The 16,170-nt window shown below is 36.7% G+C and overlaps 1 protein-coding gene across 1 annotated transcript in view; it reads right to left on the bottom strand.

Annotated features, from left to right (window-relative positions):
• The window catches only part of shtn1 (shootin 1), a 48,839-nt gene that overhangs the window by 6,692 nt on the left and 25,977 nt on the right, over nt 1-16,170 (bottom strand). Inside the window, exons 6-12 of the mRNA XM_059323913.1 lie at nt 15,160-15,236; nt 13,288-13,369; nt 13,016-13,110; nt 12,706-12,852; nt 6,478-6,631; nt 6,128-6,245; nt 2,360-2,442 (exon numbers count right to left, since the gene is read on the bottom strand). Coding sequence (XP_059179896.1) covers nt 2,360-2,442; nt 6,128-6,245; nt 6,478-6,631; nt 12,706-12,852; nt 13,016-13,110; nt 13,288-13,369; nt 15,160-15,236 — 756 coding nt within the window. The remainder of the gene's footprint in view (nt 1-2,359; nt 2,443-6,127; nt 6,246-6,477; nt 6,632-12,705; nt 12,853-13,015; nt 13,111-13,287; nt 13,370-15,159; nt 15,237-16,170) is intronic.

The raw sequence follows: 16,170 nt of genomic DNA, 5'->3' as shown, positions 1-16,170 counted from the left end.
GGTAACACTGCTTCCTCGTCCTTCTTAAGGGCAACTGGACACTACAGTGACTCACTACTAACGTGGTATTACAAGACAGGACGGGTCGGGGCTGGCTGGCTAGCATCCGGTTAGCATGCTAATTTCAGCAGATATCTCTGTAACACAATACTTATACGTCACTGATATTCAATTTTGCACACACACACACACACACACACACACACACACACACACACACACACACACACACACACACACACTAAGAGCGAGCAGTAAATTTTTCCTCTGCATTTAACCCATCTTTTACACAGCAGTGAACACACCATGCTAGGAGCAGTGGGAGGTTAGGTGCCTTGCTCAAGGGCTCTTTAGTTCATGACTTGTCAGTCCTAGGATTCCATCCAATGACCTTCCAGCAGGACTCCCTAACCTCTAGGCCATGTCTGCCAGTAAAGTAAAGTACACCTGTAGGGTTTAGAGCCTTTGTAGTATGAATTTACCAAAATTATTTTTTGCAATTACACTCACTGTGTAAAAAACATCAACAATGTTCAGCATTTTTTCATCCAAAACTTTTGTGAGGATAAGAGAGTTTCTCAAGTTCACAAAAGATGGTAACAAAAAATCTAATACTGCAATAATGTAGCCCATTGGCAAAGAATGTGAATATTTAATTTTCTAACGTAGCACATTCATTGGTATACACAATGGAACTATTGTCAGTAAGATGTCTTTAAAATGTCACACAAAAACTATTTCGTGTTAAACTAATAGTAAAATATTTCACTCAAAAGTGCTCAAAAAGAGACTATTATTCAGGTGTCAGAGTAGAAGATCCTTGGATGGCGCCTATTCAGCCCTGTATGTAATTCCAACAAAAAAACCCTGTGCGCAGTGCTCAATTCAGGCCTCATACAGTATATTAAAAAACGATTTAACGAAATGAGGATACAGTATAGCCTGTTCAGTCAACGTGGATGTCCTACCTGCTCAAAAAAGTCAAGGCTTCCCTTTTGTTTGCACAAATTGAAGAATTTATCATTTTGACCTAATAGGCCAATGGTGGAGATGTGAGTTTGAATTTCACATGCACCACTTGCCTCAATATTTGTTCTTCTACACAAAAGTGACTTTGATTTGCAAGGGAAAGGGTGAAAAGGATCAAATCTGAAAGGGAAAAATTGGATTCAACACCAGCTCTCCTTCACTGACATGCATGAGAAATCACAGCCCTGAGGAGAATAAAATTCAAAATGAACATGCATCGCATAAAGAAAGAAAAGATGTGCAGAATGTTTAAAGCAAGTCATTTCATTTTGAACAACAATGACCATCTAAAATACACCTTTTTCTTGCAGTCCCCCCACTCATACACCACGTTTTATTCAAAGGGTATATGACTATTACAATCATCCTGTATGCTGGTGAAATATTAAAAACTATTCAAAATATTTAAAAATATATACAAAAAAAATACATCACTCTATACTTCTTTGTTACAGAAAAATCTAGATTTATTTGGATTCATAGTTGCATAAATATATTCTATATATTGGTGAAAATGTGACCTCAGCATCTCAGACTCTCTCTCTATATATATTTGAACCACTTTCAATGTGAAAGAAGAACCAGACTGATCTTTCTCCCTGTCTAGCTCTCTGGTATGACAGCAAGTCCTTCAGCTGAACATCTTTTTTTCCATTTGTTCTTCTTTTCTTTTGCTCAATATCACCATCAAAATGTGTGTATTTCCGAGCAGATTTAAAAGCATTGTTTGGTGTTTCTTAAGGATTTGTGTTGTGTACTGTTGTAGAAATCGTTAATTACAATACAACAGCTGGTGCTGAAGGCTTAAACCTGCAATGCAGAACTTTTGTCTCCCCCTTCTGGCAGTGAGAGTCATTACGCACACACTGTCAACGTGTGCTTATGACATATGCCTGCAGGTGAGCTCACTGTATCTCACCCACCCCCAGGAGAGCTTTCTTCAAGTCTTCTGGTACAAATCATTCTGAACAGGCATGTTGTGTACCTGCACTGCAATAGCATTTTACAAAAAACAACCGGTCCAAGATCGGTAAGTGGATTTTGACGCACTGTTATGGGGAGGTCGCCACACACAGCAGACACCAACCCACACGACTCGGGTATACTGAGAAGACAGAGAGTTCTCCGTGCTGGCGATAGGCTTAATCAGCATTGTGTGAACTTGCTTGCGAAGGGCTTCAATGTAATGAATGTTCATTTATATGTAAAAGTCCTGCACTCTAGCTTTAACTCTGTATATTCTGTTAATACAGGAACTTTATTTAAGCAAAACAAACAAAGAACTGCACCAGATAATTGAATGCACATTTTGTGGATGTCTGATGTATACCTGGTGTCTTGGCTGAGTCCTGGACCACCAGTGGGATGTCAGTACTGTTGTCTCTTCTCTTGCGGATCAATGATAATAGTGAGCTACAGGGGGAGGCACAAATAAAGATCATTTGGTTGTTATTTAGGCAGCTGCTTTCAAAGGATCAGACAGCTCTACCGTAAGCACATGTGGTAATAAGACTGAACACAGCTGATAAGGCAACACAAAGGACGCCATAGGGCTCTGAGGCTTCATAGGTGTCCAACAGTAGCTGTGTGTCCATCAAAGTAGAATTGAATTTTGATGTGTAATTTTGAAATGTTACATTAAAAAAATGTGAATTAGGGACGTTTCCATCGTTTAGATCAAGGCTACATTAGTTTTGGATTTAAAAAAAAATGTTTTAGTTTTAATTTCATTGTGAATTTTTGTTCTCAAATTCAGTTAGTTTTAATTAGTTTTTAGAGTGAGTTTGCTAGTTTTAGTTTAGTTTTTGAAAATGCTTAGTTTTACTTTGGGTTTTATTAGTTTTAGTGTTAGTTTTAGATTTTTTGTAATGGGCTATGTGTTGGGTGCGACATTCAAAGAGGTCATAATAAATGTTGCCTTTAATTGCTTTGGTTTATCTATCTCAGCCCCAATAAGGTTATTAACTCTCACAGTTCCAGGTGTTTTGAATGTTGGTTGGAGTGTAGACATCCCAGTCTCAGTAAACATATTTACCATGTGTTCCTACATGTTCACTAACCAGCAGATATTTAGTTGGAGCTAAATAAATACATTTCATATCAACCTAAAAGGATTATGCACTGTTTCCCCTACATGTATTCTGCTGGATTTTCAGCGCCGCCGCAAAAAAATGTGATTTGTAATTTCATGGTTGAATTGAAGACTTTCACTTGCACACAGTGAAAGCACAACATCCAAAGAGTGTTGCGCCGGCAAAACCATAATAACTAAACGGTTTGTGCTATCGGAAAAATTCCAATGTTTTCTAAAAGCTGAGAAGTTGCTCTTTACAGCCAACATGGTGTCGTTACGGTAATTACTCTCGCGCTTCTCCTGGAAGCCCACAAAACAGCAATACACACACTCAGCAGTGGAGAAATAGAAACACTGGTTGATGTATTAAAAAAGTTGACAAAGACGAAAATGAAGGACATTTTAACTATCATTTTAGATAGTTTTGTAACTACACAGTACAGTTTCAGTTAGTTATTGTTTTTTTTTAAAAAACTTTTTCAACATGGTCACAATAAATGTTGCCTTTATTTCCTTTGACTGATCCATTTCAGTCCAAATAAGTTCATTAAGTCATTAAACCAGATAGATGAAATAGATTTCATATCAACCAAAAAGTTTACGTATGAAAAAGGTTGACAAAGACGAAAACTAAGGACATTTTCACTATAATTTTAGTTAGTTTTAGTTAGTTTTGTAACTACAAAATACAGTTTCAGTTTAGAAACTGTCGTTTTTATTTTTATTTCAATAAACGAAAATGTTTTTTTAATTCTAGTTTTCGTTATTTCGTTAGTTTTAGTTAACTATAATAACCTTGGTTTAGATCGAATAAACTAAGCTGCATAAACATACTTTTGTCAGCAGATGGCAGTGTAATGTATAGCTGTCCGCTAATCCGTCTGTAAACAGTAGAAGAAGAAGAGATTGAGCAAAAGAATAAAATAGGTTGCTAATCGGACAACTTTTCCCACTCATGAGAGAAAATACAGTACTGTGCAAGTCTTAGGCAGGTGTGAAAAATGCCTTAAAGAATTGATGCTGGTTTTAAGGCAAATGGTGGTCACACCAAATATTCTTCTTCTGTTCACTCACTTTGCATTTCATTGATAGATAAAAATAAACTGTTAACATTTCTATTTTTTTAAGCATTCTTATTTTACAGCATTTTCTCAAACCTGCCTAAAACTTTTGAATAGTACTGTATGTCTTCAGGAGTTAGATTCAATCGGGCAACTTATATTTGTTCTTTTATGTCAGCTCGTCTTGACCGGCAGAGCAGAAACAGCTGTGTGTCATGTGAGTTAAATGCTCGATCATGTGAACTTATTCGCAAAAAAGCATTTCTATCTCCCGTTTTCCATCTTCCCCTCAAAATGCCCATTGAAATTTGTTGATGGATCACGGCTAGTGTCAGGCAGCTGTTTTTATATTCATTTCCATTTTTCTGTGTTCTGTAATGCCAGAGCAGCGTTATTACTCATCTTTAATAGAGAAAAATAAGAACAGCCTCAGGTTACTCTTCAGCACTATAGCCAGGCTGACAGAGTCATCAGTTGAAACAACTTCATGATCCTATGTAATGAAAGAATTCGAACTACTGGAGATAAAATTCACCACCTCCTGCCCTCAACTGGTACTGGTACTTTATATTGAACCTGTCTCCATCCCAAAAAGGATGCTTACCTTTAGTTACACTGTAAAAAAAATCTGTTTAATTTACGGTAAAATACCATCAGCTGTGGTTGACCGAACTTCACCGTAAAAAATACAGTGAGTGGCTTTCCTACTGGATATTTGAATGTAAATATCAGCAAAAACTGTAATTTAGACTGAATAATCCCGTTATTTTTAGAGTAATTGTGTCATTGCTATTTCTCCATTAATTTTACATGAAAATGTTATATTTTTACAGCAAAACTCTGTTTTCTACAGTGTACAACAGTAAAAGTTAAAGTTTTGTGCTATTAATTTATTCATGGTAAATGATTGTGAGTGATTTTTTTCCCCAATTTTACGCCCAATTTTGATGTAATTTGACAGTGTTTTACTGTAATTTCTACAAACTTTTTTTTTTTTTTTTTTTACAGTGTAGCACTTATTTCCTAGATAAGATCAACCTGTTGTTATTAACTGAATCTTTTCTAAAGAAGAGACCTAAATCTAACCTCCCCTTCCTCTCCAAGATCCTTGAAAAGCAGTTGTGTGACTTTCTACATAACTATAGTTTGAATGAGGATATCAGACATATCTCTGAAAAAAAGAGTGTCTGGCTAATATTACACTATGCCACTACACTGGCTCCCTGTAAAATCCAGAACAGAATTGAATGAATCCTTCTCCTCACTTACCCTCCTAGAGCACTGCACTGTCAGAATGCTGGGATATTTGTTATTCAGAGTTTCTAAAAGTAGATTGGTAGCCATTGATACATTTTAATAACTTGACTTCTTCCCCAGAGTCTTTGTGCTTTCTTGACTCTCCCGTTTTAATCACGGTAGCAACCTGCTGCTGTGATCCTGCTTCAAACTGAATTAGTCATATTTCTCTTACTGCTAATATTATTGCTATTATTATATTATTCCCACTGCTACTATTATCTTCATTATTCATATTCCCATTATTATTACAGTTGTTAGTGTTACTGTGTTCTCTCACAAAGTCTCAATTTGCTGCTCACTTCAGAGTAGACTATTGAGCATCTATCATAAAGGGAGTAGTGAACAAGGGATTGATTTTGAACCCAGCATTTTTAAACTTAGCTCTATAGAATCTCATAGATAGTGTGTCTTGTACTCTACAGCCCAACATTATAAATACCCATTTTGCCATTGTTGGCAATATTTTCTCACTTCAGATAAAAATGACTTCTACAGAATTCCCACTGTCGCAATTATACTCATCAGTTTGTATTGTGCATGCACCATATGTGTTGATGGGTTGCAGAGTTGCTGGTTTACAAAGATTTACTCTAGTAGTCATCTTAAGGTATGAAAGGTGCACAACAATGCATCAAAGTGCAAGGCATGTTGTGTCGGATCTGACCTGAGTGGGTTGGAGGCTGGAGCTGGGGCTGGAGGAGGTGGAGGAGGTGGAGGAGGTGGAGGTGCTGGAGCTACTGGAGGGTTGGTCGCTGCCTGCAGCTTCTTCTGGAGCTCCTCCACTGGCCAATGAAACACATCCACTTAAAGTACACACAACAGCAGCAGCAAGAATAGAAAAGGAAACTCTAAAGAACAACTAATGGTCTCCCAGAATCTCATGGTCATGTTTGATCCAAATGGGTCCCGTTAGCATTGTCGTAGCCAACACAGTGGTCCCTCTATAGTGTTATATTCTGCATTCTCTTCCATACTAAAACACCACAGAGCAAACTGTTTCAAATATGTCTTCACCTGTAAACCGCAGATCCTTGACCTCCACTTCAGCCTTGGAACATTTGTCACTGTACTCAGTCTTCTCTTCCTCTACTAGCTCCAGTTTATGCCTTAATGCATTCAGCTCCCTTTGAGCCTCACAGCTCCTCAGCCTGTCCTCCAGCTGCTTTATCTGAGAAAAGAAGAATATATGAAATGAAAAAATATGTAATAAATGTTGCACAATAAGCTACATCTTTCTATTTTCCTTTCCTACTTTGGGGGAGAAAAGAGCAGCTCTGCAGCATTGTGTTGGCTGTGGTGGCTGCAGCTCCTGCAGTGACAATTTCTGATAAGTAGCATTGGGCAGCTGCCAGTTGACATCGTCAACCCCGGTTCCTCAACCAGTGTTTTAATTGTTCCTCAAATGAAGGGTATGGCTCACCTCCACCTCAGCACCAGGAGAGATCAGTGATCCCACTCAGCTCTAATTGTTTTCCATCAGTGCCAGAGGAGGTGGGAGGAAGTTGGAGGCTATGCTGCTGCTTTTAATTATTAATCTGGCAGGTCATGGACCCTAGGTTTCACTGTCATGGCCTGTGGTAATTTACCAGGCATTCCCCCCTATGTAATTAACCAGATAAACCATTCTTATGTTGATGCATATGAATCAAAGCATTGGAATGGGTTATATATGTAATCATTTTCTTGTATTTTAACTATTTTTGTGTTTCTAAGGAGCAAATCACGTATGAATAACTGCACAACTGAGTTAGTTGACTGTCACCATAATGCTGAAGTTTGTCACCTTGAATTTCAGATCTTTAACCGTGATATATTCAGGCGACCACAGTGAGATTGATCTATTTCAGCATTCTGTCATTTTGTGTATGTTTTTGTTTTATACAAGACAAATGAGACACTATGAGTAACATGTGAATATGTATATGAATAACATGTCATGTTATAAAAATCATTTGCCACAACAATAACACCACATACACACGGACACAATAACCTAACCCTAACCCCCATTAACATTAAACACAGTCTTTATTCTGAAATGTAATCATTTACATCATGGGGACTTTTGTTTTGTCACTACAAGTGAGTGTGTAAACAGATTTATGTCCCCACAGCATTAGAAATATACAAACACATACTCGTACACATATATTAGTGTAAATGCATTAAACCAGAAAATGTACAGAGGTAGGTAAATGGGCAAATGATGCATAAAGTAATGGGACTCACCTTCAGCTTTCTTAAACAATTAACTCTATGGAGTTTTGGGCTTTTTTGTCCATTTTTGAATCATTTTCATCCTGCCTGTATACACCACTTAAGAAATGTTTAAATGCCATGTTGTTGTTGTTTTTTCAGCACAACCTCACCTATAAGACCTGATAATAATTGATTTTTTTTATTCTGACTTACTGGATCAACATTTTGAACCAAAAAGAAACAAAGAAAAACCAACATAAATGTGATCTTGTGATTGTGTGTGATCCTGTCATCCATCTCTGGTTTTTATTCTAGTGGGACTCTATTTTATTTGGGTCTTGTGTTTAGCGTAACAATTTTGGTCATTTTGTGTATCTTTTAGTAATTTTGTGTCTTTTGTTGTGTCTTTTATAGTTATGTTGTGTCTTTTTTGGTCATTTTGTGTCTTCTGTGGGATTTTTATGGGTTCATTTTTTCTTCTCCATTTTGTGTCTTTTTTTTTGTCATTTTGTGTCTTTTTCTAGTCATTTTGTGTCTTTTTCTAGTCATTTTGTGTCTTTTTTTTAGGTCATTTTGTGTCTTTTTGGCTCATTTTGTGTCTTTATGTGTCTTTTTCAGTCATTTTGATTCTTTTTCTAGTCATTTTGTGTCTTTTTTTAGGTCATTTTGTTTCATTTAGGTACACATGTTTCTCTCTCTCTCTCTCTGTCTCTCTCTCTCTCTCTCCCTCTCTCTCTCTCTCTCTCTCACACACACACACACACACAGGTTTCATATGAACCAAAAAGTTTACGTATGAAAAAAGTTGACAAAGACGAAAACTAAGGACATTTTCACTATAATTTTAGTTAGTTTTAGTTTGCTTTGTAACCACACAATACAGTTTCAGTTAGTTAACGTTTTTCAAAAAACTCGTTTTTATTTTTATTTCAGTTAACATAAATATTTTTTTCAATTCTAGTTTCCGTTATTTCGTTAATTTTCGTTAACTATAATAACCTTGCTTTCAAGATGTGTCAGCTGACCACGCCATAGGCACTGATGCAACCATACCATCAGAGAGGCAGGCTTAAACTGTGATAACAAGCTGCATGGTCCCTCTCCGCTTTAGTCCTCAGGACACAGCCTCCATGGTTTCCAAAAGGAATTTTGATTCATCTGACCACAGAACAGTTTTCCGTGTTGCCTCAGAGCATTTTAGCTTTGGCCCAGAGAGGATGGCGGTGTTTGTGGATCGTGTTCACATATGGCTACTTCTTTGCACGATACAGCTTTAACTTGTACATGTGGATTGCACAGTGAACTGTGCCCACAGACAGTGATCTCTGAAGTGTTCCTGAGCCCATGCAGAGTCTTTTGATGAAATTATATACTGTAGATGGTGGGGTCGTCAAAGAATTTGCAATTTTACATTTAGGGATATAATTTTGAAATTGTTAAACAAATTTTAGACACAGTTCGTCACAGTATTGGTAACTTCATACCCAGTCATATACCTAGTCATGTTACTGACCTGTTGCCAATTAACCTAATTAGTTGTCAAATGCTCCTCCAGTTATTGATTTGTGCCACTTTTTCAGCCTTTTGTTGCCCCTTTCCCAACTTTTTTGAGACGTGTTGCTGCCATTAAATTCAAAATGAGGTAATATTGTCCATGAAATGGTAAAATGTCTCAGTTTCAATATCTGCTATATTGTTTTTGTTCTATTGGGAATATAATATGGGTTTATGAGATTTGCAAATCATTGCATTCTGTTTTTAGATACATTTAACATTGCGTCACAACGTTTTTTGTCTTTGGGGTTGCATATGTATAGATGTAAGCACAGCAAAAAGAAAAAATATAATAATAAAATACACGTCAGTGTTGCTTGTTAGTTGTTCCTCTATAGAGGGGGGGAGCCTGTGTCTCTCACTGTGAAGGATGAGTCAGAGCACTTTCAAGTCTAACTTATAGGCTGCTATAGAAAATACATATAGTCATGGAAAAAATGATTAGACCACCCTTTTTCTTCAATTTCTTGTTCATTTTGATGCCTGGTTTTCTTGATAATGACCAAAATCATTATCAAGAAAACCATGGAAAAGTTCTAGATATCAGCTCTTAGATTAAACTCTTATCAGCTATGTTTGTTGTTATCATTATATTTGTCCAAACAAATGAACCTTTAGTTCTACCAGGCATTAAAATGAACAAGAAACTGAAGAAACAAGGGTGGTCTAATCATTTTTTCCATGACTGTACATGTACCAGTTGTAGGGCTGATTATCATGACCATGACCACTAACCATACCTCATTTATAAACTCACATACTCTTAACTTTAGAGAATTTCAGACTGTGTCTCGTTAGAGAGGCAGTAGATCAAGAAGAGTTCATATTCTAACCAAACAAAGACTAGTCTATTTATATTTTGAGGGCTATACAGTGGTATAGCTGTGAGTCACTTTCGCCTCACAGCAAATGAATCACCGGTTCGACTGGCTCCTCCATGTGGAGTTTGCATGTTCACCCCTGCCTCAGTGCAAATGGTTGTCTGTCTCTATGTGTTAGCCCTGTGGTAGTCTGGAGATTAGTGTACCACGTCTCTCGCCCAAAGTTAGCTGGGATAAGGATAGGTTAAGGCTAATGAATGAATGCATATACATATATATATATATATATATATTAATAGAATTACCTTGTTCAGCTCACAGTCTAATGGCAGTGTTGGTGTGTGTGTGTGTGTGTGTGTGTGTGTGTGTGTGTGTGTGTGTGTGTGTGTGTGTGTGTGAATGTGTGATTAAGCATGTTAAAGCAAGCTTCCTAATTTTTAGAATGAATACACATTTTCATTGCAAACCTGAGAAACCTGACAATGTCCTGATTTAAAACCAAGCTCAAGTTGTCAGAATTAGCATCCAAACTTTGTGGGTTTTCTTCTGGAAGTCATGCTCACAGTTCTGGAAGATGTTCCAGTTGTATCTAATCATTAAAGGCTTAATTCTCTGTCATATTTGCAGTCATTCTTACAGTTTAATAAATAATTAAAAAATATAGTTATATAGTTATATAAGCAGTGCAATATTTTCACAAATACCTCCTTCACACCAATGACCAGGGTAATCTGATCCATATTCAATCCTTCTTCGGTCAATTCAAACAGATCCAGTCAACACGGCTTGATCACTGCTCATGACAATTTATATATATATAGTTGGGTCAGGACCTGTCAAGACTTTTTTTTAACCCTCTGAAATCTTCAACTTTTATGTCCGTTAAAAAAACTGTTAAAAAATCTGATCTTGAAAATTATGTTTCAACACACAGAATTTTAAATATTGCAAATATGAATACAGGTTGCATATATAACATGTAACAGGTAAAATGAGTATAATATCTAGTTCAATATTTTATACTAAATAAATTTGACAACATCTTCGGTTTTACTTACTGAATATCATAAAAAAAAATCTGGCATGGAGTTTCAAGCCAGAACTTTAGAGGGAAGCTGATGGCAAGACTTAATGTTGCTTCATTTTTATGTCTTCATGTCATGAAGAAGTAATGTGCAGGTGGTTTAATGGACTCCAGAGGGTTAATGAGATACAGATTTACAGTATGTATCAATCAACTCTCATAAACCTTCTTTCTTCTGTACAGTACCCACTTATAATACTGGACTGCATATTGCTATGAGGTGATGATTTAATGGCTTTTTCGTTTGACATAAGGATGACACACACATATTTCACTCACTCTGCCATAATAAAATTGCTAAAAGGACTGCCTACTCTATATAATAATACTATATAACCTCATAGTTTCAGGTCCATAAAGTGTATCTGAATTCACGTTTATGTCCAGCTGAGAACACTAAAATGTCCAAACTGAGATGGCTGAAATCATGGCGGAGGGAAGCGAGGGTCACCACAACTGAACACTGATCCTTTTCCATTTCTCTTTTTTTTCCTGCAGTTTTGACAAGTGGAAAGTGAGAAACAGTTTTTACTCTAATACTCATGTTACCTGTAGTTCTTCTCACAACAGGCTGGTTTTAAATAATGTCATATTTTGTTAACAAATAACCATCCCACAAGTTCTGCTGACTATTACTATTAAGACAAAAAGCCCACAATAAAGACCAATTATTTGTATACAAATACTGTCCATGCGTGCATGCCAGATGAAAAAAAACAGGAAATCAGAACACTGTGATGGCCAAGAAAATTACCAAGCAAAAAAGACTACTTTCTCACAGGACAATTTCTTTGTTTTACTGTTGAAATGCTGTATTGATATTATAACAAATTGTCAGGGATAGGCAATTATAAAACATGACTATATAAATGTAAAATAATAATGTATATGTATGAAAAAGAAGACTTTTATTTGTATCTTTTTGGTTTTGGCAACACACGACAAAACAGTTTACAACTCTTCCTGTGATGAAAGTTTTCTATTGAATTACTTCTGATTCTGTCTGCAACTGGCGTGCATGCACAATCCTGTGTGACACTAGAGTGACGTGTACTGCAAAAAAGGATGTCTAAAAACAAGATAAAAACACTAAATCTGAGGGAAATGATCTTGCTGCATGGACAGATAATTTCACTTGACAAGATTTCTTAAATTAAGATTATTAAATCTAGAAATGAGCATGTTGAACGCTTAAAATAAGAAATTAACTCTTAAAACAAGATAAATTAAAGCTGCAAGCAGCGATGAACTGGTCCGAGCAGAGTGCACTGCAAATTATTTGTTTCTTACCAAGATAAAAAAAAATTTAGATTTAGAAGTGTTGGATAAATTATCTTGTTTTAAGAGTTAATTTCTTATTTTAAGTGTTCAACATGCTTATTTCTAGGTTTAACAATCTTAATTTAAGAAATCTGAAATTATCTATCCATGCAGCAAGATCATTTCCCTCAGATTTAGTGTTTTTATCTTGTTTTTAGACACACCTTATTTGCAGTGTGTTCTGAACAAAGTGCTTGTCATACTTGTAAGCTCGGTGCTGATTGAGCAGTAAATGGTGAAAGAGCCAGAGTGGTATTCACTGACCTGGTCCTGGTGCTGCAGCCTCTGTGTCTCCAGATCCTGGGTCAGTGTGTTGACCTGGCTCAGGGCTTCCTGTAGAGCTTGACTGGGCGAGGAGCTCTGCATCAGGATCTGACTCTGTCTCTTCAGCTTCGCCTGCTCAGCCATCATCTGATAAACAGACCAGAGGGGAAATTGATATCACTCCCCCATGTGGAGGAGAGTTGGGACACATTGTTGCAAGGGAGAAAACCAAATAAAAATCATCATACACAGAATAAGAGAGGAAAATGAAGGGCTACTGTAAAAAAAACCAAAAAAAAAAAAACCTCACCACTCTGGCAAAGCTCTCTGCCTCTGCCCTCAGGTCCCTCTCCAGGTCCAAGGTGTCCTGTAAGGCCTCATATTCCTCCACAGCAAACTGAGACACTGGACATAGATTTCAAAGTTGGGTCATTCATACCTTTTAAAAGGTAATGTACTAACCAATATATATGTGACAATCAAATAAGACCATACTCATGATTAGTTTCCATGTTTTCTATGTTCTATGATAATTAGCGATAATGTTTTCAAAAAGTAAGACAATGTGTGCCCTCCACTTACCTCTGTTATATTTCCCCAGGAGCTTCTTTTGCTGCACTGTCTCAGCAATTAAAACAGTGTTATCGTGTTTCTCTCTCAGCAGCTGCGAATGTAAGGAAGGATGGAGTCCAGACAAACAGAGAATTTAATAAGTTTTATTTTATTTCACTCATCGTTATTAAAATGGAGTTTTTCTTTTTACATATAACATTTAGAGTCACACTATTCACGGTAGTACGACTAATGGGCAAGACTTTTCTACTCTCAGGTTCCTGAGGCATTAAACAGTGGTAACTTAAAGCAAATGTTTTTTTTAAAATGTAGTATTTCTTATAAATATTTTTTTTTATTTCATTAACTACCTTGCACCTAACCTGAAGCATCCTTGTTTGAAGTGTGCATTGCATTAATACACAAATTGTTGGATTTCCACACTCAAGACCTCTACAAGGTCATTCCCATACAATTTTGGAATGAATGAGAACCAACCACTACCTGCAGGGGAGGAAATATACACTATGCTGATATACAGTACCATGAAATGAAAAAGCTGTGCAGAAAGCAAAATGCAGTCATGTGCAGGTCAACTGCTTAACTTAACATACTGACTATCTGGCAATGAAGTGCAAACAGACTTCTAGTGAGTAAAAACAATCATGATCACATGGTCATTTGTCCTTCTGATTGGTTGCAGAATGCCAAGAAGGAAGTGAGAGGAAGAACAAGAGAGAGAGAGGAGGAACAAGGAAATGCAAGAAAGAGAAGCTTGGTTTTGTTTCTGTCAATCTACATGAACTGAGTTGTGAGCTGTCAGTGAGTGGTTAACACCAGAGCAGCCTCCCACAAAGCTTGAGTGAGTTGACACTGCTGGAGGGGAGTGAAGTGCCACTGTGAGAGGAGATCACTGGGGTTCAGCTAGGCCCACATGCATTGCCATTTAGGATATGTTATGCCTTTTAGTGTCTGGTATAGCTGCACGGCTTGGTGTTTATTAAATCTCCTAGACCTAACAACACATCATTTCCCCATTACTCCCTTGGATGTGGCAAAAGTGACATAAACAGACTCTGATTCTGACAGATAAAGTAAGGGAAATAGTACACAAAGGGTGCATAACTCACTATTGATGCAAAAACTTCACTGCACCTCAGCAAAATGTCACCTTACCAATGCAAACCTGTACCTGCACGGGGGTATTAAAGTGGCTTTCTGTCACCCATGCTAATGTCACTTTGTTGTTGTTACTGATGACTCACAGTGATGGAAGATTAAATCATGCCAAATAAATGTTGCAGTTAACCAGCAATCATTGCTATCAATCATAATTTTGCTGATGGTGTACAGTAGTGAAAAAGGTGGGTAGTGTACACTTCCAGCCCCAAATAGGTACAGGTGCAGGTCTAACTCCATTATCTATAATGCTAACGATTGATTCATCGATTAATCACTATATTTGTTTGCATACTCCAGTATATATAAAAACATGCATACATGGGCAAAAAAAATAAAAAAAATAATAATAATTAAAGAAAATATATATATATATATATACATATATATATATATATATATATACTCATGTGTTTCTGTGTGTTTTATAATTGTTATTGCAGCTTTCAGTTTGCAAACTGCAGCTTTAGCCAACTTAATTCTCAGCTCATTGGCTTATTGACATATGGCCGCAGGACTGAACGTGTTTCATTTCAGTGATACGCAGTCAGAGATAAAATAAAAAAATAGGCAGGTCGATTAAAAATTTCACATGGTCGACCAAATTCTTAATGACCATTTCTCGATCATCGATTAATTATTCCCATCCCTTGCTGTGACAGACTTATTATGGACATAGATGTAATGTGTATAGAAACAGTGCACAATACAATCCTAACTTACTTCTTCCCTGGTGTCCCTCAGCTGTTGTTTTACTGCGTCAATGACCACTTGATGTTGTTCCAACTTATTTTGTAGCTCTGAAACATAAAAAATCAAAGCAGTTCACAACTCAATGGTATTTTCCTGAGATGCTTATATTGAGTATATTTGCATTATAGTTGCCTTGGTAGAGGACTGTGACTGTGTTCTTTGGTTATTAATGTCACCTTCGGATATTGGGATGATGTTTTTGTCACCTGACCAAATCCATCAAATTAAACAGTAAAAAAAAGCTATCTCAAACGGTTGGTACAATCAAGGTTAGTGTGCCTGGCCTTAATGCACTGTTGAATAAATACTAGTTAAATCACAGTAACTGAGTATCAGAGGCCAAAATACACAGCATATGATCAAATACATGATTTAATTTGCTTTTAGGTTGTGATTAATTAAGGTTAAACACAGCACAGCAGTGAAAAGCACAAGAGAATATACAGCACTAGCCAGTTAATTATTTCTGTGTGATATGTGTTTGCTAAACTTAATGTAATGGGTATGAATATACTTTGAAATTAAATAAAACAGCACCGTTAAATTGTATTGTTACTGTTATAATGTGAGTCATCTGCTTTGTGTGCTAATTGCATAAACTGCATGTAGGAATTTATGTAGCCAGGAAATTAAAGTAACACTTTTGTTCTGAAATCTTTGAAATGACACAAAGATTTAATCTGTTACTACAAAGCGGCTCACAGCAGGACCAGGCTGAGACATTTATGAGGGTACTTAAGCAGAAAAAGGTCACTGACACCTAAAATTGTTTTTGGGGAGGGATGGAATGCCCTTTGTTAAGTAGGACAAGTATTCTGATGGATAAAATTCTTACATTAAATGAAAATGCTGCCGATGAACAGTTTTGAAGATGGCAGGAGTTATTTTTTTAGACTCTACCTGTGATGCGCTCAGCTTAGAAATTACAACAGATGTTCTCTGATCGTATTCAGTTTCGACCTTTATATGGCAAAAGTGTAG

Source organism: Centropristis striata, chromosome 20, assembly GCF_030273125.1.
Source record: "Centropristis striata isolate RG_2023a ecotype Rhode Island chromosome 20, C.striata_1.0, whole genome shotgun sequence".
Lineage (NCBI taxonomy): Eukaryota > Metazoa > Chordata > Actinopteri > Perciformes > Serranidae > Centropristis > Centropristis striata.
The sequence above is the reverse complement of the archived record's forward strand: the minus strand, read 5'-3'. Positions and strand labels throughout refer to the sequence as shown.